The sequence below is a fragment of the Camelus ferus genome, chromosome 13 (assembly GCF_009834535.1).
Source record: "Camelus ferus isolate YT-003-E chromosome 13, BCGSAC_Cfer_1.0, whole genome shotgun sequence".
Classification (NCBI taxonomy): Eukaryota; Metazoa; Chordata; class Mammalia; order Artiodactyla; family Camelidae; genus Camelus; species Camelus ferus.
The window spans coordinates 3,850,883-3,878,239 of NC_045708.1; the positions used below are offsets into that span (position 1 = coordinate 3,850,883).

Below are 27,357 nucleotides of genomic sequence, written 5' to 3' on the forward strand. Positions count from 1 at the left end.
ACATGCCTGGGACACAGGAGGGACTCAGGAAGCATTTGCTGAATGACTGAATGGCAAACCAATGAAGGTCAAAGCAAGAAAGCTTAATTCCACATTGATGTGGTCTCTGTGTTAAAGATTCAATACCGATGGACACACGTTCAGGCATCATCTGTCTTCGACTGACTCCAGAAGGTTCAGACCACCGAGGGGCTCGCCAGGGTCCTGCAGTGACAACAGAGGCATGACCGGGGTGTCCAGCACTCCTAGGGGTGGATCAACCCCTGGGTGAAGCAGCTCCTCTCCTGTTGGCAGTGCCGCACACTGTGCTTGAACCTATGCATGCGCCAGGGTGTGGGGAGGCCCTCTGCAGCCTTCCTACCACTGTGGGGGGTCCGGGGTCTGCTTCTTCCTTGCAACTTGGAGTACAGGGTTCAGAAGTGTCCCTGGCCTTGGAAAGCCTTTGCCAGGGGGCTCCACTCCACCTCACAGAGAAAGCACGAGGCTGCCGAGAAGCCATCGTTCGTACATGCTGGGTTGGTCCTGTGTTCTGCCCCAGGACACGCCAGGCACGACCCACCCTGAGGGAAGATCTTCTTGGGTCCTGTGGCCCTGACCCCTGTCTGGACCCAACAACTTTCACACGTCTCTCCCCAGCCTGAATTCACCTTCCAAGGTGGCCACGGGGTCTGGAATGTCCCAGCTCCGGCTGGGCCCTCTGCCCATGGGCCTCTCCTCCTGCAGCCGTGTTCCCGGCACTGTGTGGGGTCAGGCCTAACAGTGCCAAGAGCCTGCCTCAGGTTTTCACATCCTATAGAAATCAAAACAGCTTGGGGTCACCTGGATTTGGAGACACAGTGCCCAAGCACCAAGAAGCTGGTACTCCATGCACAGAATCTGCGGGCATTTTAAGGAGGAAAAGTGAGTCCTGTGCGTTGGGCCCCTTTTGGAGAGCTGGCTGTTGAACGTGGACTGAGTGTTCTCCAGAGCACTGCCATTTCAGCCAAGAGGCCAGACCAGGGCCGTCAGGGACAGTGGGTCACCAAAATACATGTGCTCACTGGACAGGTTAAGTTGGTCAGAGGACGAGTCTGGGCTCACGGCAGAATGGAGGGGAGAGCCGGGCTTGTGGGAGGCCGCACCCTCTCGTCCACGCCCCCTGTGGGACCCACAGCCCTGGTTCCCGGGCAGGTGGGACCCACAGACCACTAGAAGTTCCAAACACCACCCATTCAGGGGACAGGAACAACTTCAAGATTCTGGCATTTTTCTATTATGACTCCCTGCTAAGCATCCAAAGCCAAAGGAGAGAGCAGAACACTGGGTCCCGAAGCTTCCTGAATGTTCTAGTCCCTGACACACTCCTGTGGACTGGCAGCAGGAAGGGGGAGCAGGAGGGCACAGCTTCCCTCAGTGATGTGTCTCCCAGGTGCTCCAGGAACGTACGTATCAGTCCCACCGGTCCCCAGTACACCTGCGTTTCTTAAATTAGGGAGCAACTGCAAATCATTCCAGCACATGAGTGTCTGGGACAGAGGCGTCTCCCCAAGTCATGGGGCTGCCTGGGGCCCCAGCCCACAAGCTCCGCATGGGGACCCTCTTCCCTTTATCCCGGGGGTGGGAAGTATGCCACGTTGGGCTGTGAAGAGCAGGCTTGGCCATGATCGGGGGAGGTGGTCCTGCTGATGCTTCGTCTCAAGGAACCAACCCTTGGGAGGACCCACAGCCCCTCATCTCCAGGCTTAAGTCCCAGGGAGCGAGGAGCTGACCGCTGCTGGAAGCCTGGCCCGTGTGCTTCCTCTTCAGTGCAAAGGAGCGAGGAGCCCTCGGGTTGGATCACAGAGACAGCCCAGAGAGAGACCGCAGAGAACAACTGTGGGGAAACTGAGACTCAGAGACAGGAAGGTGCTGGCCATGGCCAAGGGGCTCCATCTGCTCTAGATCCTCAGACCAGAGTCGGCATCTGACTTTGGATGAGCCACTTCCCATCTCCGTCACAGTGGCCTGTCTGTGGGTGTGGACAATCCGTCCTGACACCCAGAGAACACTCAGCTCCCCAGGGGCCAGACTGTTGTCCCTGTGGGCACCCAGGACACTCACTCCACTGGCCCCTCCCAGGAGACAGGGAGTGGCCTCAGCGGGCACCCGGGCCTCAGGAGTGCGTGCTCAGGAGACTGGCCCCCGAGGGTGCCCTGAATTCCAGATGTGGTGATGTTCCCAGTGGAAGCACTTTATAGCCAATGAAGTGCAGAAGCACACATTTCACTTGGTGGAACCCCACGGGCCATGAGGGAGCCTCGATCTAAAGGAGAGGGAAGGATGGCTGCCTCCCCAATTTCCTCACTGCCTCCTGCGTTAGTCCCAGCTTATCATTTCAGGGTCTGACGATGGAGGCCCTGGGATAGAGGCCCCTGTCCCCTGAGTGCCAGCTGTCCCTGGTGAACCAGGAGGTGAGGGGCTACAAGCAGCGGCCAAGACCCCCGTGTCACAGGCTCGCTCCAGGATGTGGGCTTTCTGGGAGCCATGGAAACCCGCTTCGCAAAGACTGTTCCACTTAGCTTCCTGGGAAAAACGTTATTTTCCCAAATGACCCCCGGGAGCAGCTGAGTGGAAGTGCTCTCTCCAAACCCACATCGACCAAGTGCCTGGGATGGTTCCAGGCTTTTCCCTTGTTGAGGGCAACACGACCTCCCCCCACCTTCCTCTCACCAAACGCCGGCCACTCTGGCCTCACGTGGGTCTTCCAGGCCCTCGGCGACTGCAGCACCCGTGTCTGAACCAGGAAAGGAGGCCGACCTTGCGCCTAGGACTGGCTTGCTCCCACTTCAACGCAGAGCCCGTCTGGCTCTCAAGAGTCTGGAGGCTGAATGGGCCTCCCACACCCGGGCTGCAGAAGCCGCCCCAGGAGGTGCTGGGGCCAAACTGGAGCCGGGTCCCAGGGAGCCAGCTTGACGGTCTCCATGTCCCTCGGCACGGGGACCTCTCCAGCTCTGGTCAGCGGTGCGGGCCTGTCCCCCAGCCCCGAGGCCAGAGCGCACAGTCTCAGGGAGGCCTTTAGAGGGGGGCAGGCCGGCCGGCCGGGCCTGGGCCTGCAGATTCCATGCCCTGCCCTTGCCTCCTCTAATAATTAGCCTGGAAAGTGCCGGCAGCTGCCGGACGCGGTGCAGCAGGCCTTCCCCAGCATAAAATATTCATCAAGAAAAACTCCAAACAGCCACGCTGCCTTCGGTGTCAGCCAGGCCCTGAGGATGGGAGCTAAAAATAGACTAGAGGATGAAGTGCTGACAGTGGGGTTGGGCAGGGCTGAGCCCCCACGGCGGGCCACGCACCCAGGCCTCTCGGAGCACACGCGGGCAGAGAGGCGGACGACACTGCCCTTTGGTGTTTCCTGTGTGTGTCGCGGGGGCCAGGCTGAGCTGAAAACCCTCTCTGGGGAGTCAACCCCTCTCCCCGCCGAGGCTGTTTTCATTCACGTCGGTGGCCCCCAGGGCACCTCAGTGAAGTGTAAAGACCATCTTAAATTAGCAAGAAATAGCCTGGATTGACGTGAAGCCAGCCGGCAGAAGATGTGGCCAGTCACCAACCACTGGCCCTTCAAATCTGGGAATTCAGTCACCATCCCCTTCATTCCAGCAGGTGACTCTCCACCACCCCTGCCAGCTCCTTCTGTACCGATACCCCCAGCCCCAGGGCCGAGGTTTCTGGAAAGGGCACCAGCAGCCTCCCGGGTACACAGACCGGCCCGGCCCCCAGACTGCCTCCCAGCTCTCAGACAGTCTCGGGCTCCCCCACAAAGGGCTCCTCGACCACAGGCTGCTCTCTACGGGAGCCTGGACCCTGGAGCGCCAGGCCCTCCTCCCCGTGCCCACAGACTGCGGAGCCTCCAGCAGGGCTGCAGCACGGGGCTCCCCAGAGGGCTGAGTCCTGGGGTGTATGCAGGGCGGAGGGGGCCTTCGATCAAGCCAAGGCTGTACCGCACACCTTGCCGGAACACCCTGTCCACTTGCATTTACTCTGTAGGAGCCTTTCCAAAGTAAAGATGGTCCCAACTCCTCGGCCATCCTGGGCCTTATGAGCATCTGGGAAGTCCTGCAGGCCCCAACCTCCCTCAGCCACCCGGACAGTCCTGGGTCTCGGGGCCAGGCCTGCCCTCTAGCTGCTGGGTGGCCTCGGGGGTGTCACTGCCCCTCCTCTCCTGGAACAAGTGGCCAACTCGGCCCCTAGCCCTCTGAGTTCCCGGTTCCTCTCCTCTCTCTCCCACCAACTTGGCCCGACTTGACTGTGGCCCTCTCTGGAAGGAATCTATTTCAGCTGCAACTGCTCTCAGCACGTGCTGACCTCCCGCCTCCTGCTTTTTCCTTCACAGCATTTGCCACCATCTAACATCCTCTGTTGTCCCTATTGGTTCTCAGTCTCTCTCCTTCTAGCAGGGCGGGGGCTCTAGCGAGGAGGACTCTGGGCAAGAACAGTGAGCAGCAGCAGGCCATTATGGAGCCATTGATATAAACGAGCTTGTGGAATCTTCACCCACCCTCTGGGTCACATACTAGAACCGGCACCATTGTACAGATGAGGAAACTGAGGCGCACAGGAAATATGTGCCCGAGGTCACACAACTAGTACAGTCAGGGCATCGACTAGAACCAGGCAGTGACGCCTGTTCCCTGGTGTGAGCCTGTCCCAGGCAAGGGGAGGGCGGCATGGGGTCTTCATGCCTTTATCCCTCCAGCTGTCCAGCAGGGTAGAGAGATGTGGCTGGAGCAGCGGGCAAGCGTGTAAATCACTCACGACATTTTCTGCACCAGGCATCCTGGGGTCACACCCTGGGTCCAGGGACAAACACTAAACAGACGTGCATGCTCGCTGGGCAATCTCAGATGGTGCCGAGTGCCAAAAGCCAGCATGGCAATAGGAAAGAGCCACTGGGTGGTAAGGCTTTGTCTAGAGAGGTGAGAGAAGGCCATCAAAGAGGAAACATCTGGGAAACAGTGGAAGGAGATGGCTCGACAATCTGAGGGAAGGTGTCCAGGCAGAGGAATGGCAAGTGCAAAGGCCCTATGGCAGCACTGAGTTTGGGATTTGAGGAACAGAGGCGGCCTGCTTGGCTGGACCCTGTGCCATCAAGGAGCCGCTAAGCAGTTTAGGCAGGAGAGGGAGAATCCTGTTCTAACAAACCTGCCCGGACACAGCGTAGCATCAGAGCGAGGGCAGCAGGAAGGGAGGCGGGCGTGCAGCGCGGGGCTGAGCAGGAGAGAGGAGCCAGCTGGGTTCCCAGACTCACCAGGAGAGGAAATACACCAGGAGGAGTGGGATTTTTGCGGGGGTTGGGGGGTGGCTGGAGACTACAAGTTTAATTCAGAATAATATGTGTTTGAAATGCCTGCTAAGACCCTGTGGAGAGAAGCAGAGGGGGCAGTTGATGTGGGAGTAAACAGATGAGGCACCGGGCCTGGGCCCAGCCTCCCAGGAAGGGAAGGATACAGGTCAGGGTCCATCAGAGCCTTATGCTCAGAGGACCCCAGCGTGGCTGTCTGGACACTGGAGTCCCTTGCAGAGGGAACACAGGCTTCACCGAGGCTCAGCAAGTTGTACCAAAGCCAGGGAGAGGCCAGTGAGATAAAGAGGGAGATGGTCCTTGGATCTGGCCACCCTGCTAGAGGCTGGAGGCCAGGGAGGGCGGGAGGTGGGGAGGAGAGAGGTCAAGGATTCGTGTGTGTGTGGTGGGAACTCAGTATCCAGGATGGAGATGCTGGGAGCAGTCACGCTGACTGGTGTCCCCGAGGGACACTGGCCATATGGAGAGAGATGGGACAAGGGTCTGGGAGAAAACGAGGGCAAGCCTGCAACTGGGGCCAAGATGGGCAGGAAGGGTTCTGAGAATAAGCAGTCCAAGACCCAGAGACACATGGTTGTGAAGGTCAAGGTCAGAGAAGGTGAGGTCCGTCTGCAGAGATCAGGGGCACGGACGTGCATCACTGAGGGGGCGGAAGCCATCCTGCCGAGGTGCCTGGCAGCGGTGGGGGGGGGGGGTGCGGCAGGACGAGCGTCCCGGTCCTCACGCTCAGGTGTGGCAGGCCCAGGGGGGCTCCGTCAGGAGTGTTGTCGGAGGGGAGGGGCCCCTGCCTGGGACTGGAGTGAGAGATGGGGGCAGGAGCAAGGGGGAGGTGGGCCCCAGGGAGGCGGCACTGGGCCCAGGAACTCTCACGACAGACCCGAGGCTGGGGGCTGTGGGGCTGGAGACATCGGGAGGGAGAGGCCGAGGCTGATGGGACCCCCACACCAACAGGCCTGGTCACCAGGTGGCAGGGCCAGGGTTCGTATGGCAGCGGGGGGCGGCGGTGACAGGCACGTCGGAAGTGCGGTGCCTGCCTGAGGATGGCGCCCACCCTGGCTCTTCCTTCCTTCCTTCACATGGTGGCACCCTGATCCTCCAAGGCCAGGTTCCCCAACCCTCCTCTGTGCAGCCCCTGCCAATGTCCAGAGGAGGATCATGACCTGCCACCTGACTCACTGGAGCCCCGGGGTAGGACCCAATGCAGCAAAGAGCGAGTGGGAAGGTGTGTGGAGAGTGGGGGAGGGACAGGGAGGACCCTCAGGGCAGCTGAGGCTCCCCTGGGCCTTGCCGCCACGGCAGCCTTGGCGAGGTGGGATGGCTTCCGCACCAGAGCCAGGTGCCGCCCCCACGGGACTGAGGCCCCAGAAAGGAGGCGCCTCTGCAGCTACCAAGAAGGGACTGGTGACGGGCAGGCCAGGGTTGGCCAGGCAGGCGGCCATCCTCGGGCACAGGAAGAAGCAAGCGGGAGCCCTGTGCCTGGGCTGTGTGAGGAAGTGAGACCTTACATGCAACCTGTTTACTTGGTACAGAGGTTTTCCGTACACACGCTTCTCCGGGAGGCGCAGATCTGCGCGGGGAGCAGACGCTGTGGGGGCAGCTGGGGCCCCGCGAGGCACTTCTGGAAGCAGGGTTCAGACTGGCAGGAGCCCGAGTCACTTGCCAGCCGCTTACACAAAAGTGCCAGGCGCTCGGGACCCTCACCGCCCAGGCTTCTCTGCCCCTCACGCCCTCACCCTGACTATAGCCCAGGGTTCTGGTTTCTTCCTGGTCCCAGAAGAGCTGCCCCCAGTAACAGATGCAGGGTCTGGCTCAAGAGGAAACCAGGAGCAGCCTGAACGGAGGCTCTCTCCACACCCGGCAACAGAAAGTGTGCAAACCCGGGCTCCCCTGGACCAGCTGCGTGACCTTCCCCAAATGCCTCAGCCTGGCTGGTCCGAGGGGGTCCTCACCTGTGTAACAGAGTAGCGAGCAGGGGAGCCCGGCCCTCAGGGCTGGGATGAGGTTGGCTGAGAGAAGCAGGCAGAGGACTCAGAGACGCTGGGCATGAGGACACATGCCAGGTGGGACAGTGACCCTGACTGGCACTGCTGGGGAGTTTGTGAGGCTCACCAGCCTCGAGGGGAATCTGGACCCATCATTCATGCGTTCATTCAATACACAATTACGAGTGCCTCACCCCAGCCCCCACCCCGCCCCCCTTCCACGCCCGGCCTTGACCCCTGCTGCCCTCAGGCTCCTGCATGGCTGGCACTTGCCAAGTTGTTGGGATTCCAGCTCCTGGAACCTCCCAGCGCGGCTCCCGGCCCCACTGGCCTTCCTGGGGGCTCCTGCCCCCGCCCTGGCACCACTTCACGCCCTGCCCCAGGTGGAAGGCCTCGGGCGCAGCGCGCTCCCCCTGCTCCTCCGAGCGCCCACACCGCCTGTCTCTCCTCCCCAACTTGGCTTCATGCTCAAGGGCAGGCCTGGCGCACAGTAGGATTCACACATCTTCCAGAGCGCACCCACTAAGTGCCAGGACTGTCCCAGGCCCCAGTGACCCATTAGGAGCACATGTTCCACACTCTGTGAAGCTCAGTCCAGTGGGGGAGGGGCAGGCGGCAACTGACCAGCGCCCCTCAGTCGGGGGAATGGTGTTTTACAGAAGGGAGGGGTGAGGCCAGACTGTGACCAGGACACTCTGGATGGGAGGTCAAGGAGACTCCTCCAAGGAGATGACACTGGGCTCACACGGGGGTGAGGGGACTTAGCCCCACAGGTAGCCAGGAGCCTGTGCGGGGGCAGCAGGTGGCTCCAGGCAGGGCAGGGAGCAGGCTGCGGTGGGCAGAGGTGGGCTGGGGTGGGGCACACGCAGCCTCAAGTCATGAGTCTTAGGTACGGATTTTATTCTAAATGCACCAGGACCCAAAGTTTCAGCAAGGAAGTGACAAGATCTTAAGAGCTGAGAACGAGATCAGCCAGGTGCTGTGAAGAATGGAGTGTGTGTGAGTGTGAGAGGGAGGGAGGGACCAGGGAGGAGGCTGTGGTGGCCCTAGGTGCCATCAGCGACCTGGGCTGGGAGAGAGGTGGTGCTGCCAGGACTGGGCAGGGGTGGGCATGAGGGGGCAGGAGCCCAGAAAGTTTCTGGGATTGTGGCCTTGAGCATGGGGGGCCTGCGGGTGTCGAGAGCTGAGATGTGGGCTGGGGTGGGGGGCGGGGGCAAGAGGGAGGGAAAGCGTCACAGGTCAGTGAAGCCAACCTTCTGCTCACCCAGCTAAGAAAACGCTAGTGAGCCTGCCCGCCGACAGCCCCAGCAGCAGCCTCTGGAGTTGTGGGGCCTGGGACCACGGCTGAGCAAAGCTTGCTGGTGGCTGTGACCCTCCTGGACCCGTGCCTGGGCCAGAGACCCCCAGCTCTGCTCACGACGGCAGCTGCCCGCCTGCACACCCAGGGCAGAGCCCAGCCCCAGGGGGTTGGGGCAGCGAAAGGCCATGAGGCCCAGACTCCCAGCCCCGAGGTACCGGGGTCTGGTTTGGTTCCCATCATGCAGGACACTTGGGCCAAGGGCTCCTAGAGAGCTCGCCCCTGGGAGGGCCCCACCCCTACTTTAGCATTTGTACCCGGTGTCCAGAATGGACTCATGTAACTTGGTTTCTCCTGGGAGCCCAGCGAGCACCAAGGGGCCAGCCCAGCAGGGGAGGGCGGCTGCTCCCAGGGACACACGGGCCACTCACCACGAGCTGGGGCACAGGCAGAGACTTGCCCTCCTGGCTCAGGGACACGTAGGTGAAGAAGGCACTGGCGGCCCGGTAGCGCTTCTGGGAGTTGTCCACCACGGGGTCGGCATCCACTAAGACCTCGATCTCCATGGACTTATTGCTCGTGAAGGTCATGCGCCCAGAGATGGTGATGACATAGCCTGCAGAGCACAGACAGCGGGTCAGGGAGCCTCCGGCCCAGGGTGGCCAGGCTGGCGGGGAGGGGCGCAGACATCAGCGGTACTGGGGACACTAAAAGACACCTGGTTAGACAGCACAGACCTTTCTGCTAACTGCTAGGACATTAAAACAACAAAACATCGCACTGCCTAACTAGTAGCCCCTGACGGATTACCTTTCCAGTGAGCAGGGTTTCCTTTCGTCGTTTACATAAACATTTGGAGCTGAAGGGATCTTGGCAGCCGCCATCAAGACCCACCCATCCCCTCTAAGCATGGGTCTCTACCCCCAGGAGTGGCAGCGTCTGTGGACGGGTGCCTCCAGTCACTCCTGCCCTGGGGGCCAGCCCCCTCTGCAGGCTCAGGACAAATCTGCCACTGCACTGTGCACGCGGCGGCCTTACTGGTGCCCCTGGAGCCACGAGGCTGCCCCGCCACGTTCTCTGTACTCTGAGCACCACTGAAGAACCCTCCTTCACCGGCCCCCGCCCCACCCCAACCCCCTGGCTCCGGTGTTCCCGATGCTGGGCTGACGGCATCACACACAGGGTCAGGCCCAACTGCCGCGCTTACCGCGGTCGGAAGTCCCCCCTGGAGTCTGCACTTCAGCCCTCGTCCCCCTGCCCTTCCGTCCAGGTAGGACCGCGTCTGTCCCGTCAGGGTCCCCTCCTCCCTGTCAGTCTTGCCCACCAGACCAGCCTCTCCTCTGAGCTTCGGACACCTGCCTTCCCACGACATGCCCTGTCCTTGGTCAGAGCCGCCAGGTGCTCCCCACCTTCCCACACCAGCACTTTCTTCCCTGTAGGTTGACAGGCGTTCCCACAACACTCCTATACTTAGGACCCCAGCCCGACCTCTCTGCACACCCCTGGGGTCCCAAGTATATATCCCGGTGGCTGCACCTTGGGAGTGTCTCCTCTGGAGGAGGAGGAGGAGGTCACAGTTGCTAGGTGCTCCCCACCTTCCCAGTCATGCCCCCCACACCGTCCTCGGCACCCTCTTCCCTGGACTTAATCTCGTGGAGCTCGGTTTCTCTCCTGTAAACAGACAGGGTTGCCTCACAGGGTAACTACGGGGCTAACATGAAATGAGCCAGTTGCCGCTGGCTCCAGCCTGGGGGCGGGGGGCACCGGGTACCATCATTACCATCACCCACGGTGTGATTTTGGACCCTGAGGCAGCACTAATCCTTTGGGGCTTCCCTCGGGGGCTCAGAACAGCCCCACCACCACCAGCACTCGGGCTCAAGGAGATTTCCTGCCCAAGTCCTACGCAGGACACTGGGAAATGCTCCCCAGAACCAGGGCTGGCTGCAGGGAGCTTTTAACACCCAGGAACCCCAGTGGAGACAGGCCCCACAAAGCACGTGTGGAGACCCAGTTAGACAGACACATCGAGGCAGCACGGGACTGTTAGGGGTGAGCGTGTGGGCAGGCTGGAAGCGGCGGCGGTTACTCGTGTTATAAAGCACCAGCACACTCCGTGCCGCGTTCACTCCGTACTTACAGGGGGCTCTCCAGGTCAGACGCAGCCACTGCTGGGGGGAAGAAAGGCCACGGGGTCAGCAACATGCAAAGTGCCGGGTCCCACCCTGGGAAGGGCCCTCACGTGGCCCCTATGGGCCGTTTCCAGTGAGAGAGTGGGAAGGGAAGGTGGTCGTCCCTGAGGGTCTCCGGCGCCCCTGCCTGTCCCGATCAGGCCGCCCCCAGTGCCAGCCAGTGTCCCCTCACCTACAACCAGACAGAGATACTGGGGTCACAGGCTGAGAAGCAGGACAAGCCCCTCCCTCAAGAGGGAGGAAACCCCAAGAACTCCCCAGCCAGGGGCAGGGATGCGGGAGCAGTGAATTTGGGGCCTTTCATTGCCCACCGTTTGTTTTGAAGAACAAACAGAAACACATCCTTGCCTTGTCCCCCACATAAGTCCCCTACCAACCACCACGGCAAACGCATGGTGATCACGTCTCATTTTGGGTAGAAATCCAAAGAAAATTCCAATTAAAAATGATTTCAGGGGGAGCGGTAGACTGTGTGCCTAGCATGCACAAGGTCTTGGGTTCAGCCCTCAGTACTTCCAGTCAAAATAAGTAAATAGAAACCTAGTTACCTGCCACACCAAACAAAAGCAAAAAACGACTTCAAACAACGAAGTATGTTAACAGCGAGCATTAGACACAGAAGAAAACGCTGCCCCAAGTGGCACTCACAGTACAAGGCACAACGATTGCTTCCTAAAAGTCGGGAAAACTTCTATTACAGTCAAAGCGCCAGTCTCGTCACCCTTCAGGGACGGCAACATCGTTATCCTCACAAGCCACGGGCTTTAGCTACCACTGGCTGGCCAGCCACAGGGAGGTGCTTGAAAGCTGGAAACCGGACTCGGTAACGGAGGGGCTGGGACCTAATTTGAAACTGACAAGGAGAGACCCCAGTGCTGCGGAGGCCCCTCCCGGGCTCAGGACCTCCCCTCCCCCGGCCCTTGGCTCGGGAAGTCCACCCCTCGCGACCCTGGGGTCTGTGGTCAGTTGCCGAGGGAGGGGTGGTCAGGGGCGCCTCAGGGCAGCCCCAGCCATGTCCACTGTCTGTCAGCTCCAGGATGTCAGGAAGGCTCGCCCCTATTCCCTCCTCCCTTCCCTCCAGCCACTGGACCCGAGGGCCCGGAGCGGCCGGTCCACAGTGGTGGGGGGTTACCAGTGATGGGTCTCAGCTTCATGGGTGCAAACACATCCGCTCCACAGACCGCCACGCTGCCTCTTGCTCCCAGTGCCGTGCCTGGTCCGCCCTCTGCACGGCAGCTCAGGCGCCCCCGTGGCTCTTTCTAGAACAGGGCTCCCTCCTCTCCTTCAGGGCGTCCAGCTCCAGGTACCTGTGGGCTTGTTAGCTTGTCTGTTTGATGATGCTCGTCCCCCTCCCAGTCTGGCAGTCCTACCACCCCTGAACCAGTGGGGATGTGGCCCAAGTGTGGACAGCAGGCCACGGCCAACCCCAGCCGGATGGGGGCCCTCCAGCAGACGCTTGGCCTCAACTCGCACCGTGGTCACCCTCGGCCCGAGCGGCCCCGCGAGGCCCCGAAACCACGCTCCTTCCACTCTCCCCTGGGCACGGGGGCAGGGTCACGGGAAGGGCGGCTCACCTCCTGCGTGCTGGGCCAGCCTCAACCTCGGCCTGGGACACTGTGGGGGCCCGTCTGAGTAGGGGGACAACCCCGACTCGGGTCTAACTTGGTTGCAGTTCACTTTGTCTCAGAAACTGCCAGAGCAAGCATGACCTGCCATGCGCGCAGGGCCGCTCCGTTGGGGGGCAGTGGAGATGCGCTCAGCCTGGCTGAGCAGCCAGAGCACTGAGACACTGCCTGGGGCCTTTTCTACTAGGTCACACGTCCGAATCCACCCGGAGCATGGCTAGTTTATTTAAAAGTGGTGTGATCTGCCCATGTCCCGCTGGGCACCATGTGCTGCCTCGGACAGGGGCGGGGTGTTGGGGCCACTCTGGGCCCAGGAAAGGAGGCCAGGAGGGGACCGCTCAGTTCTCCTCCGAGCCTCTGAAGCAGGCACAGGTGAAAAACCCTGACACAGACAGCCCCCTCAAGTGTCTCCATGGGAGGCAGGCTCTCAGGGCCTGAAGCAACCCCCAGGAGACTGCAGTTCCCTCAGGTTACCGTGCCCTGATGAGGAGCTCTGGGTTCCATGGGCTTTGGGGTCCCACAGGCCTGGGTTTGAACGTGGCTCAGCCACCAGGAAAGGAGTAAGCCAGGAACCTGCTGTGCCTTGGTTTCTTCATCTGCAAATGGGTGCAGGAGTGACCATCCCTTGGGGAGGTCACTTCCACACACTGACCATGTCATGTGGACAGAAGCCCAGGACGGTCATTTCTGGTGGGGTCTGAGCGCCCTTCTGTAACAGCGTTCTGGGGAAGGGCATCTCAAACCCGAGGGGGCAGTGTGTCCGCAGACCCTCTGCAGTGTCTTGAGGGGGTGAAAAGGTAATAAGAAGTGACATTTGAAACAAATCACTCCCCTCGTTTTCCTTTCTCTGCAGCAGGCACGTTTACACAGGGCAGGAAGCCGCTTCTGATGCTGACTAAAGGAATAACGCGGGCGACTGTCGGCAAGGGTGTCCCATCTCTTCAGCTGGCGAAGAACACGGTAACAAACCTGCCCTTCCTCCCTGGGACCTGGGATGTTAGCAGTGGTGCAGGAGCTGACACTGAGACGTGACTGCACCTGTGGCCAGCCCGCCCAGGAAGCCCCCTGTGTTACATGTGAGGGTGCAGCGAGCCCCGCCTCTCAGCACACACCCTTCATGGCTGAAATTCAAAGTTGTTTTCTGACCTCCTGGGCTAAGTTTTCATGCTACAAAGCTGCAGGCATGGCTTCCTGACGGACACCCTCCCGAGTGACAGGTGAGGTCACAGCTGGGCCTGGCATTTGGTTGGTAGCGTACACAGGAGTGCTCTCCTGAGTAAGGAGGTACCCCAGGGGCCGAATTTCCTGCCTGACGTCTGCAGAAGCTGGTCAACCCAAAGGCCTGGCTTCCTCTCCACTCCAGCTGCTCTTCTAATGAAATATGCTCAACTGAGGAAGTCCGAGAGTCACTCTATCTGCTAAGACACCAAAGGTGGGTATCCTAATGGCCCCCAAGATGCCCACACCCTAATCCAGGGAACCTGCGAGTATCTCACTTCACATGGAAAAGGGACTCTGCACATGGGATTAAGTTAAAGACCTAGAGATGGGCAGATGGCCCCAGGTTATCCGGACGGCTCCGTGCCATCTCAAGTGTCCTTATAAGGAGGCCGGAGGCTTTTTGAGGATGGCCACTCTGACAGGTGAGGTGGTGTCTCATTGTGATTTTGATCTGCATTTCCCTGGTATGAGTGATGCTGAGCAACTTTCCCTGTTCCTGTTGGCCAACTGCATTTCCTGTTTTGGAAAAATGTCTGCTCAGTTCTTCTGCTCATATTTTAAATGGGTTGGCTGATTGGTTGTTTGCTTTTTAACTTAAGTACAGTTGATTTAAAATGTTGTGTTAGTTTCTGGCGCACAGCATGGACGGACTTGGAGGGCATTATGCTGAGTGTAATAAGTTAGAGAAAGACAAATACTGTAAGATATCACTTACATGTGGAATCTAAGAAAAAAATACAACAAACTAGAGAATATAACAGAAAAGAAACAGACTCAGATATAGAGACGGAATGAGTGATTACCAGTAGGGAGAGGGACGGGGAAGGGGCAAGATGGGGGGGGGGGAGGATTAAGAGCTACAAACTATAAGGTATAAAATAAGCCACAAGGATGTACTGTACAACGTGGGGAATACAGCCAATATTTTATAATAACTATAAATGGAGAATAACCTGTAAAAATTTGTGAATCACTATATTGTATACCTGTAACATATAATATTGTACACCAACTATACTTGTATTAAAAAAAATGATATTGTAAAATAAATTTAAAAAAAATAAATGCCTAGAAACAAAAATTTAAAAAAAGGAGGCAAGAGGTCAGAGTAAGAAGGAGAAGGGGTGACAGAAGCAGAGGTTGCAGGAAGGGGCCACAAATCAAGAAACACACGCAGCTTCTAGAAGCTGGAAAAGGCAAGGAAACAGATTCTCCCTAGAGCTTCCAGGAAGCACAGCCTGCGGACCTCTTTCAGACGCTGGCCTCCAGAACGGTAAGGGAATGAGTTTTGTTATTTTAAGCCACTAGTTTGTGATAATTCGTTACAGCATCGATCAGAAACTCATACAGACAGCATGTGTCCCTGGCGACACAATGTAACGTCTGGGCTTTTCCCCACTGTCACATCAGACTTAGGGCTGGGGGCACCCCTCCCAGGAGGATGCTGCTCATGGGTGGTGGGAGGGAGGGAACACCCCGGGCTGTGTGTCTGAGAGATGGGATACGGCCAGGGTGACGTTCAGGCATTTCCCCAACAAGAAGGTGTGGGCACTGCCCGCTAAGGCCGGGTGCTGGCCGTGGACAGCTGCTGCGTGGTGGCCACGGACCCAGGGAGCCCACCTGCTCAGTCACCTTCGTGTGCCCAGGACCACCTGCTGGCACCTTTTCCATAAAAATAAGATTACTTTAAAAACAGTCCTTATGCTGATTAAGTTTTACACTCAACTTAGGAGGAAGTTAACTCTATGCCCAACAAGAGAAGGGCAACCCCTTGGTCCACGTCCTGAGCTTTCCTGCCATCACTAAACATCCACGTCCCTGCTCCTCGTTCTGCCATCTGGAGGAAAAGCCATTGGTCCCTCTTAGGTGCCCAGTGCCGGGGAGCACGGGGCCCCTCGATTTTGCTCAGTGGAGCTGCTCTCAGGTTGGGTCCCAGGGCTGCTCCCCATCTGGCTGTGCAACTGCCCTACTCAGAATAGGGGCCCCTCCTTTCTGGACCCCTCAGAGCCACTCCGCTGGGCTGGCGCTGAGCCGACCGCTGGCTCTCACCAGGGAAGGACCCACATCCATGTGGGCAGTAGGAAGGGAAAAGGGCAGTTTGGGGCACAGAAGAGACTGTATCCACCCAAGGTTTTGCAGGAGAGGAAATGAGGAGAGAAATTATCTGCAGTGAGTTGCCAGCCCCCACCCCCCACCTTCCTGCAAAGGTAAGTCCATTATCCTAGTGGGCCTAAATCCTCCCACAACCATCCTATGAATCACAGAGGGAGAAGAGAGAGGGGCGGAGGCCCTGTGAAGGGAGATGAAGGAGGTACTGGAGGGAGGCAGCCTCAAACCAAGGAACGCCCAGGGCCACCAGAAACGGGGGTGAGGAAGGACCCTTCCCCGGAGTCCCTGGAGGGAGCGATCTTGGACGCCCGGCCTCCAGAACGCGGGAGGATACGCACTGCTGCGTTAAGCCCCTGAGCAGGTGGGGCTTTGCTCCCATCGGGAGTCCCAGGTGCAGCCAGGCCGCCTCACCCAAGGGGTGGCTGTGGGTTGGGTCCTCTCGGCCCCCTCACGTGGGAGTGGAACCGCGAGGCCAGAGGAGGCGGCGCCGGGCTGGGGACCGCGGCAACAACCAGGCCACGCCCCGGACAGCCCCGCGGGCTCGCAGCCATCTCAGCACATCCGCATCAGGAAATCAAAGCGGAAGAACCGGGAATGTCAATCCCACTCCGTCACCAAGAGCCTGACACACTCCCCTTGCTCGCTGCCAAGAATCGAGAGCCGGCGGGGTCACCCAGGCTCCGCCGGCCGCACCCTGCATGTCCCCAGAACAGGGGCCGTGGGAAGCGGTAGTGCCTGCAGGGCCCCCCCCCCCGGTCCCCTGGCATCGAGGACGACACGGGACAACCCCGTTTCTGAGGTAGCACAGCCAGGGTGGCAGTGACCGGGGCGGGGAGAGGGGAGCAGGAGCCAGCTACTTCACACGGGGACATTCCTCGGGAAAACAACAAATAAGGTGTGACAGTGTCTAACGGCCCCGAGGACATGGCACAGAAATAGGCCAGACTCCGTAACTGTTACTTTGGTGTGGCCCGTTCTTCATACACAAAACAAGACGTGACCTGAGCTCTCTGCCCACCAGAGCTCCCCAGGCCGGGAGCCCAGCTCTGGGGCCCTGGGCAGCACAGGGCCAAGGCCGAGGCTGAGACGCCACCGAGGGGCCAGCCTGCCGCCCACCTCTCCCTCTCACTCCATCCACAGTGGACCGTCCTACCAGAAATTACAGCTTGTGAAAACGAAGCTCCCTTTCTCTGTGTTTTGGAATAAGAGGACCCTCTTAGAAAAGAAAATTATCCTCTGTGTCCACGATGCCCCCCCAGCTTCCATGCCGCTCAGCCTGCCCTGGAGAAAGCACTCTGCTCTGACCAGGGCTCGCGGTCTTCCGTCAAAACAGCAGTTCCTACTGATCAGGAACTGACCACGCACCTCCTCACCTTCTCCCTTGGGAGGACACACGAGGGACTGAGGATGAAGAGCCGGGGCCCCTTCAGCGGCTCCTCCTTCCTAACCAAGGCCAACCCTCATCCCCTGGGCCCCCCTTGGCCGCAGAGCACCTTTGCTGGCGAGGCTGGCGCTGCGGGGGGCTGGCTGCTTGTCTAGGGAAGTCTGCGTCTTTTCTTAGTTGGCAATTCTTGAGGGGCACTTGGGAGACACTGGACAGAGCAAGTTGCATGGAATGTAAGTGCATTTGCCACTGTGGGTTTTGAAGTCGTGTTTGACAATGAAGCTGTGATCACAGTAATTTGCCCAGGGAGCGGTTCCAGAAAGAGAGAACCTGGCACAGCAGGGCCCTTCCCTTCCCAGACGCTTGCCCCGCCGCCACTCACAGCCCAAGGCCCACGGAGGATGGGCCAAGACAGACAAGACATACTTGTGGGCAAATTCTAAAACAGCACTGTGGTCTGTGTCCATGGCAAACGCCTACTGGGTGAGAAGGGATTCTGCAAAGCAGACAAGAACAGTGCTGCAGACCACCCTTCCCTTCCGCTGAAAGCACCCCCAATCCAATGTGGGTGAGACTGACTTGCTCTCAATATGCTATCAAGGGGAGGCACCCCTCCGCCCCCCAATTTCAGGATGTCCTTCTCAGTTCTCGGGAGAGAGCACGCGGCCGGGCCGGGCCTCAGCTGGACCAGGCCTGGGCCTCAGAGGGTCTGATGGCTCTGTGGTGCTCTAGAGACCCACAGCAAAGTGTCAGCCTGCCTTCCTCCTCCCGTGTCCCTTCCCATGCCTGGGGGCTGACCTGACGGATAGCTTTTTCCAACGACTGCCTTCCGGGTGAGGCTTCTTCAGAACCAGCACAGGCCCTCTCGGCCGGGACCCCCTGACCCCACAGTGAAGCACTACTTCCCAGGGGCGCACGGCCTCATCTCAGGAGACACAACACAGACAGGAATCACGTGTGGGAAGGGACAGCCACAGCATCTTCAGATGAGCATTCATGTGACCGAGCAGGGGAACCATTTCTGGGTGAGGCTGGGACTGGATTTCTGTGTCCGGAAAGCCCCCAGCACCACTGCTGCCCTGGGAGCGCAGGCAGGCTGGCCGCAGAGAGAGCCCGGGGTGTCTGCTCTGACCCCACTGCTGCATACATCACGGGGGACCTACTCCCCCAGGGAGGTGATATGCAGGGTTCCGAGCGTGGGGCGAGTTAAGAGGATGAGTTTACACTGCTCTTTGGTGGGATAAAGGCCCCAATCACATCTAAGTCATAGATTCTACCAGACTGAGAAATCAGCAAACTGTAACTCCACAGGTGCATCACCTAAAGCAGAGTTCAATGTTTGTCTGGCAAATGGGCAGAGACTATGCAGGGTGAGCCAAAAGCAGACTGCAAAGGGCCCAAGCAGCCAAGCAGCCCCTCTCGGCTGGCGGGGGTCCGTTACCTTTTCTGATCTTGTCGTGAAAGTTAATGGCGTCCACAGAAGCTGTGACTATGTTGGTCTTGCAGTGACGGGCAGCCACGATCCCGGCCACCTCGTCCATGAGCTTCATGGTGACACCTGCACAGAGGAAGGCACATGGCAGGTTAGACACTGGGAAGTGGGGCCAACTGTGTGGCCTGGAAATAAGTCATCAGAAACAACGTCCCCAGTCCCCAGCAGCAGGGCTGTGGCTGGCGCTGGGGCAGGTGCAGGATGGGGGCAGGTCGAAGCTCAGGCTGAACACCTGGCTTCCTCGGGGGACAATAACCATGCTGAGGCTCTAGGCCACCAACAAAGCGACAACCCTTTCCCCAACTTCTGCAGGTATTCTATCCTGCCAGGAACATTTTGCTACCCCATCCGCTGGGAGGGCCGAAAAGAAAGCTGGATGACAAGTGCTGGTGAGAATGTGGAGAAATCAGAACCCTCTACACAGCTGGTGGGAGGGAAATGGTGCAGCTGCTTTGGAAACAGTTTGCAGTTTCTCAAGAGGCTAAACAGAGTAGCTGCATGACCCAGCAATTCCACTCGCAGGTATACACCCAAGAGAAAGAAAAACCCACATTCACACAAAAATGTGCACACACATCTCACGACAGCCCCAAAGTGGAAACAACCCTGCACACCCACTGCCGAAAGGACAAAGGAAAGGGGGAACATCCATCAATACATCGGAACGTTATTCGTAGGAACGAAGTTCTGACACAGCTACACCATGGACGAGCCCTGAAAACACTGCTGAGTGAGAGTCAGACACAAAGGACCACGTACTGCAGGATCCTGGATACATGAACTATCCAGAACAGGCAAGCCCACAGGGCCAGGGAGCAGGCGAGTGACCGCCCAGGGGTAGGTGATCTGGGAGAAATGGGGAATGACTGCTAATGGGGATAAGAGGTTTCCCTTTGGGGTGATGAAAATGTTCTGAAATTGACTGTGGCAATGGTTGTGTAACTCTGTGAAGACACTGGAAGTCACTGACTTGGAAGGGGTGAGTTGTATGGTATGTGAATTACATCTCAACAACGCTGTTATATAAGGAAACAAACAAAACTAGAAAAGTGGCCTCACTGGAAGGGCACTGCAGGGCCAGGGTGTCCAAACCTCCGGCTGCAGCCCTCTTCTTCAGCTCGAGCTCCCTGACTCAATGAGACCAGGACAGCACACCCGCTGCCACCCCGCCTCCCCCCAATTCCTGCCCCGCCAGCACAACACGGTACTACACTTCTTATTTCATTTTTAAAACTTAAACCATATCTTTTATTAGGTCCAACTACATGAAACTGCCAATATTCAACCATTTTGGACCTATAGTGATATTGATCCACCTAGTTACCATCAGAAATCTTAGAAAGTTATATATGTTCACCCCAGGACACAGAACGATTTCTAAAAATCCAGAGAGAGGCAGAAAGTCGACTCCACCCACTCATAAAAGCAGGCTCCAGGGAGTCATGCTGAAGTTAGGGCTTGTAGACTCAAAAGCCGGCAGGGCCAGGCAGTGGTGTCAGACAGTGAGGAGGGCTGGCGGGGGGCCCATCCACAGGACGGAAGCTGCTCGGCCCCTCCTACTTGCCCCACCCACCCACCCAGGAACTAGGGCCCAGCACCACCAGACCAATGACAGTTCAAGAGAAGCCTGGAACCTACATGTTTATGAGGAATCTGCCAATTTTTAAACATCAGTGATTAATTCAAACTTTCTTTACTGTGTAGGGGAGACAAAACACACTATAACTAAAAATACAGAACAGAAGCCCCTTCTGTACCAGCCCAGAGAACTTCAGGCACTAAGAGGAGTGTGGGAGACGGGCAGGCCCCTGTCTGGATGGGGGCACCTCGGGGTTTGGTACACTCTTCTCTCTACTTCTGTGTATATTTGAGCATTTCCATAATAAAAAGGATGATTTTTTAAAATTAGGGTTCTTGACTTTAAAATTATGCTTTTATTACCATGACTTTTCTTACCCAGGAATCTGCTGAATGATGGCAATAAAGCCGGTGACGAGGGGGCAGAGGCGTGTGAGTTAGCTGGTACCTGCCACCTTGAAAGACACTGCGTCATTCTGCTCAGTCCACGCAGGAAGGTATCAGCATCCCCATTTTTCAAATTAACAATGACGCTCAAAGTCACACAAGGTCCAGTTCCAAAGAGAGAGTGCAAATGAGGTGCTGGGGAACAGCTCTTTGGCAGAAAACAGAACCACGGGTGCCAGGTGATGTCCCTGGGTGCTGGGGCTCCGGGAGCCCGGCCAGTTAGGGAGCCTCTGGCTTCAAGTGGCTGGGCGCCCAAGGTCTGAGACAAGGAGTCACACCTGACTTTGCGAGGAGTCTCTGTTGGGTCATTTAAGTCGTACTGGAGCTGGACGCGGGCAGCCCTGCCTAAGCCCAGCATAAGTCCCTCCTGGCCTTTCTGTCCGAAGCGAGGACCCTCAATGAAGGTGGGACAGGTGCAGGTTGGCAGCCAAGTCCCTCGCCCTGGCCCCACCAAGGAGGTCAGAACACAAAGCAGCATCCGGGTCATCCAGGTGGAGGGACGTCCTGGCCTCTGAATTAATCACACCCCAACCCCCAACCCCCGACCCCCAACAGTGGTTCAGAGCTTAGACTCCGGAGTGGGATGCCTGGGCATGAGTGCCCCCACCCCCGCCTGGCTGGAGACCCTGACTGGGCAGATCTCTCTGAGCCCGGAGTTCTGCATCTGCAAAGTAGGAGGGGCAACAGCAGCGACATGCAGGTGACGGTGAGCAACAAGCAGGAGGAGCCCCGGGTCCTCTGAGCGACGGCAGCTACAGCTCTGAGACCAGGGACGTCTCATACGGGTCTGATAAACCCAACCCTGACTTAATTCAGGGCTCTGAGTAGAGATCTGTCATTTAGAGGATACACAGAAAAAGAAAGAGACAGGAGAGGTCTCAGAACAGCAGGAAACACGGAGAGACCCACACACACCTCCTCAGGTGACAAAGGTGGAGTCCAAGGCCCACAGACCACCCGCCAGTGAGGTCATGGCTGCGGGGTGTGCATGCGTGTGCACGTGCGTGTCTGCATCTGGCTGTACGTGTGCGCACATGCGTGTGTTTAAGTTTCGTAGAGGGAGTGAGAGAGCCCACAGAACGAGTTTTCCTAGGTTGAGCTGCCTCAGAAAAAATCGAGCTGTTAGAGCAGCTGGACGCGGGGCCCCACTTGCAAGTGGAGTCAGAGCGAGCTGGTGCTTGGAGTCCAGCAGGCATTTCCCAGGGACTTCGTCCCGGCACGTAAGTGATCCACACAGCCCGTTCCGTCTCTGATGCCAGGTGGAGACGGGCACGTCTGTCGTGAAACACTGCTGCAGTGACGGTCATTCACGTTAAGGAAAGGCCAGTCCAGAGTCTAGAAACAGTCGAAGCGAGGGTGACGAACAGACAGGATTCTAGTGGAAATCGTGGGGCGGGGGGAGCGGGCGGTTGAGGGCATTTTAACAGAGGATATTAGAAGTTAACGGCAGAATGTTGTTATCTGAGGCTGTCCTGTTTTACGTGGAGACACGACAAACCCAGCCACATCAGGGTCCTTCTGAGAACAAATGAGACAGATAGGCAGGATGTTTTGAGAGAAAAATGCAGCCTGGCGCAGGAGACGGGAACAGAGCACCGATGAGGGTGGGAGCAGAGCACAGCGGTGTCTGCTAGGTCCGGGCGCAGGCACAGTGCCAGCATGCGGCTCAGAGCCCCTCGGGCCGGAAGGCCACCATCTGCTGTTCAGCGATGGCCCCCAGGGCCTGCTCCGTGGCACTGGGGCTCTTAGCAAATATTGAGTGCAGAACGAATAAATGAATGAATGAATGGATGGATAGACGAGTGCTGACTCTCCCTGGACAGCAGCCTGGGGCAAGGGTTGGGGGTGGGCGTTATTGTCTCCGTTTTACAAAGCAGGAAGTGGAGGCACAGACAGGCACGTGTCCAAGGCTCACTCACTCGGGGTAGAGTGGGGACCAGCCCACAACCACAGGGCACCAGATCCAGATCCCAAGATACTGAGACTCTGGATAGTGGGAGAGAGCTTGAGATCACGATGAGAGGTGGGGGTGGCAGTAAAATTAGTGTGTGCAGGGGTGGAAGGTCACAGACCCAGAGCTCCCAGGCCACCGGGGGGAGGGGGAGGGGGAGGATCTGGAGGTTGGAAAGGAAGGGAAAGTTTCTACTGGAACTGCTGCTTAGAATACAGAAAGTACCTACAATTAACCCCTTGTCCAGAAAAGCAGACACTGTTAAGAATGGAAGAATAAACAGAAGTCACAATCAGCTCCTTCAAACCGGAGTTTTGGCCCATTTATCCAAAATGCTGGTAGAGGTTCCACAAGGGACTTTGCTGTTACTAAAAATACTGCAGGATCCAAAGCGTGTGCCGGCCGGGATGGGCTCCGAGCCCAGGGTAGATGGGATGGGGGACACGTGAGCAGCTGGCTGAGCTCCTGATGCCAGCTGCCCCGCCAGCTGCGCTGCGGCACCCCAGACCAGCACATCACGGGCCATGGAAGCTGGCACAGGGTGGGGAAGTGCCTTACTGTCCCTGCGGCCCTGACCATTCTAAACCTGACCAACAGCACTGCGGAAGGATTGCCAAGTCAATCAATGAACAAACGAACATTGAACCAACCCAAGGAAGCAGCTCTAACAGCGAGTCCCTGGGCCCCTGTTCGGGTTAAGAATCACAGGCAGTCCCAGGCGGGGTCAGGAGAAGCACGTTATCGAGTCCACAGGAACCCAGAGCCAGGTGTGCTGTGGGTGACTTGTCTGGTAACACAGTCAATGTTCAAGATCATCTTGCTCTCTCACACTTGAAGAGACAGTCCCCTCCCGGGGGAGAACCATGATTAGCCACAGATCCTATAGGAAACACGGGTGTTACACTGACAACCCGCGGGCTGAGTCCATGAGCTCCTAGTGCCCAGGCCAGCGGGGCAGGCATGACCCCGCCGTGCAAGTCTACCACCACATTATGCACCAAAGAGCCAAGGCGCTCCTGGGAAAGAAGACGGAGCTGGTGGAACCTCGCTCCCTGACTTCAGACCATGCTAATCCACAGCACAGAGGGGAGTAAAAGGAAAAATATGAGAGAGAGAGAGGAAAAAATACGTATTCAAATAATTTCCTTAAGTAATTGATAACCATCTTCTAAAATGGGAAAGAAAAAGTGTATTATTGTGAAGGTGCATTAAATAAATTATATAGACTTGGGAAAAAAGATTATAGCCCAAATTGGTCCCAGGTGCTGGGACACGGGCAGCCGGTGACCAGGATGAAGAGGAACCCCAGCATGGCGGGACAGGTCTGCTCGCAGGGGAGGATCTGGGGGAAAGGGCAGGGCCTGAGCTCCAGAAGGCTCTCACCTGGACCATCTCTGCCCACTTTTGTGATCTCTACCTCCCAGGGGGTCCACGGTGGGGTCAGTGGACAGTGACAGCAAGGTAGATTTTAGGGCTCATTACACAGAAAAATGTTCTGGGGCAAAGAACTTAGACTTGTGCGAAATTCAAGGGTTTGGCCTTGCACAGGCAGGGCTCTGGGCCCCTCAGGGCTGGGTGCGAGGGAAGCCGCGGGGTCAGAGCTGGAGGCAGAGACCCCCGCCTGCAGCTCCCGGCAGCCTGTTCTCACAAACGCACCCTCCAGTGTCACTGCGGAGAAGCGTGACGCATAACCGGGTCCTCTGGGGCCCTGCGTGCAAAGTGCACTCTGGCGGCTACTTAGAGGAAAGGGAACTGATCTCGTAAAACCAAGATTACAGGCGCCTTGGAGATACCGTGAGTTCGGTTCCAAACCATTGCAATAAAGTGAATACAGAAATGAAGTGGGGCAAACAAACAAACAAAACATAAATACAAACCAGAAACAGACTCATAGACATAGAATACAAACTTGTGGTTGCCAAGGGGGTGGGAGGCGGGAAGGGACAGACTGGGATTTCAAAACGTAGAATAGATAAACAAGATTATACTGTGTAGCACAGGGAAAGACATACAAGACCTTGCGGTAGCTCACAGCGAAAAAACTGTTGACAATGAATATATGTATGTTCATGTATAACTAAAAAATTGTGCTCTACACTGGAATTTGACACAACATTGTAAAATGATTACAAATCAATAAAAAATGGTAAAACAAATGAAGTGGGGCAAACGGACGTTTTGGTTTCCCAGTGTGTACTAAAGCTACGTTTACACTGCAGTGCTGACTACTAAGTGTGCAATAGCATCATGAATAAAAAAGCAATGCACACACTGATAAAAGAAGCTTTCCCACATCGAGATAGAGAGAAGTCATTCTGGCTTACACATGAGTTAACGTGAGTTTTACGTTAACTAAAATAGCCTGTTTGTGGCCTATCGAACATACATTATACATCTGCTTTAATTATTAAAGAAAGGGCACACTGACCAGGAGTAAAGAACACCCGTGTTAAAAACAAAGATTAAACTCCCCGCTTCCTGGGACGCCCATGCCGGTCCTCCCTGGGTGATGGGACTCCCTTCCCAGTGCCAAGGCCGTACTGACTCTCTGTGTACCTGCTGGTCTGTTCTTTTTTGGGGGAAACTTTGACGTTTCTTTGTTCTGACCAGACAGAAAACTGGGCTGGAAGCCATGCTTCTCTAGAGCCACACCTCGGAGTCAGCTGGGAAGCGGGCTTCCGGGCTAGTCCTCAGTGTGTCTCAAATAAAAAACCCTTTCCTGTTCTTAGTATTGATTGTTTTTTGATTATTTCTGTCAACAATACCTTAATCAAAAATAATTTATAGCTAAAATATGCTAACCATCATCTGAGCCTTCAGTGAGTCGTAATCTTTTTGCAACAGTAACATCAAAGCCCACCATCCTAACAAAAACAGAAATAACGAAAAAGTTTGAAATATTGTGAGAATTACCAAAATGTGACACAGAGACACAAAGGGAGCAAATGCTGTTGGAAAAATGGCGCCGACAGACCTGTTTGATGCAGGGTTAACACAAACCTTCAGTTAGTGAAAAAAAAAATGCAGTATCTGCAAAGCACAGTGAGGTGAGGCTCAGCAGGAGGGCTGCCTGTTTAAGGAGGCGCTGACTACGGAGCCCTCTCCTTCCTCGTCCCGGCGAGGGGCAGCCCTGGCCCCACGGCCGCGTGGGTCCCATCTGAGGTCCCCCTGCTCTGTTGCTCAGAGAAAATGGTCCCTTGCAGAAACAAGACAACAAAAACCCACATGCTCTCATCCCATTACACACGTTTACAAAGACTGTTACCATAATATACCCTTGTATGTATGACTGTAGACGCCAATACACTACAATCAGCGTGTCCACTGAGAAAACTAAATTTTGCTCACGCACAAAACCAACCAGAAACCCAGCTGCCTGGCTGGTAACTGGCCCTCCCCCTCGCCTCGTCCAGCGGCCCCCGCGCTTGCCGCAGCGCTGCCACTGGGGGCCAACGGCCCCCCTTTACGTTTTCACACTCCCATTAAAAACATCAAGTATCCAAGTCTCCTCAAAAATGCCTCTTTCTTGGTTCCTACTGGAAAACCTCAGCAATTCCTCCCCATTTAGATACAGTGGGTGCCACCACGATGGGCAGATAACTTTGGCAAATTACAGTCTGTCGTGAGCTGTCCTTTCTACCCAAGATTCGCCATTTAAAAGATGACAGCAAAATTGTAGGATCTGCTGTCCTTGGATACTGCACTCATTCCAGGAATTATGGGAAAGAAAAAGAAAAGGCTTGCTTGGCCACGAACACATAAACATCGGGGACCAAAGATATTTCTGAACCTAACATTTAACTGCTTACAGGTTTTTTTTTTTTTTTTAAGTATTGACAACATGTTGACTGGCTTAAAAATAGAGGCTTAATTTTATTTCCCAGGCCCGCTTGGCTGACTGGGTCACACTTGCTGCAAAGCCAAAGCAGCCGCTAGCGGCTCAGAGCCTGGTGCCTCTGACTGCACTGTGGGTGGCGATTTGAGATGCCCCCATTTCTATATTTAATCCCAACTGACGGAGTGTGGGTGCCAGCCTCCTATATTAAGAAAATGATAGTAAGTTCATCTTATTTTAACTAGCCCACCCTTTGGAAATTACAAAGGAAGTTATTCTAGGAGCCAGTTGAGCGACAGCCTCCCTAGACAGCCTGGCTTCTTCCTCCAGGTTCCAAACACACCTGTGGGCGTCTCTGTGGGCCAGGACCAGGGACAGAGGGATATTAATTAAGGTAGCTAATAAAGATTATTTTTGGCAATTAATGCACAGCGTATAGAGATGCTGGGTTTCTAGCTTCAAGGGGCTGCCAGGCCCTGCTCCATTCCTCACAGCCTCTACCAGGGAACTCGAGAAGGTCACAGTTATATTTGCTTCCTGCTGTTTGAGAATCAGTGCCTCCCTTGTTTTGAACAGGCAACAGAGAAACTAGGGCAGGTGACTCCTGTCCCAAATGCCGCGGAGAGCAGGCAAAGGGTGACAGCGGTCACGCACAAGCCCCGTCCCCACTGCCCACTCCTAGCGGGAGGCTGCGGCCTCAACAAGCTCACGCAAGGCAAGGTCCAGAGCCACCCTAGGAACCACGCGGTTTCTTCGCCATAGACTCAGTGACCGTAGACACAGCAGGCAGCGGTCAGGGATGAAGGCTAATATTGAAGAATTCTATGTTCTTTAAAAAAAAGTTTTTTTAATTTATTATCTTTTTTTATTTTGGGGGAGGTAATTGGATTTTTATTTATTTACTTATTTTTAATGGAGGTGCTGGGGATT

At 56.5% G+C, this 27,357-nt stretch overlaps 1 protein-coding gene across 5 annotated transcripts in view; it reads right to left on the bottom strand.

Annotated features, from left to right (window-relative positions):
• Positions 1–27,357, bottom strand: part of ACOT7 (acyl-CoA thioesterase 7) — a 90,576-nt gene that overhangs the window by 7,851 nt on the left and 55,368 nt on the right. For 3 of the 5 annotated variants that reach the window (XM_032495064.1, XM_014553436.2, XM_032495065.1), the window contains exons 7-8: positions 18,566–18,682; positions 9,025–9,209 (exon numbers count right to left, since the gene is read on the bottom strand). In XM_032495064.1, the coding sequence (XP_032350955.1) occupies positions 9,025–9,209; positions 18,566–18,682 (302 nt within the window). Of the gene's footprint in view, positions 1–9,024; positions 9,210–10,733; positions 10,765–18,565; positions 18,683–27,357 lie in introns of those variants that run through there. The other 2 variants (XM_032495067.1, XM_032495066.1) reach the window with 2 other exon arrangements.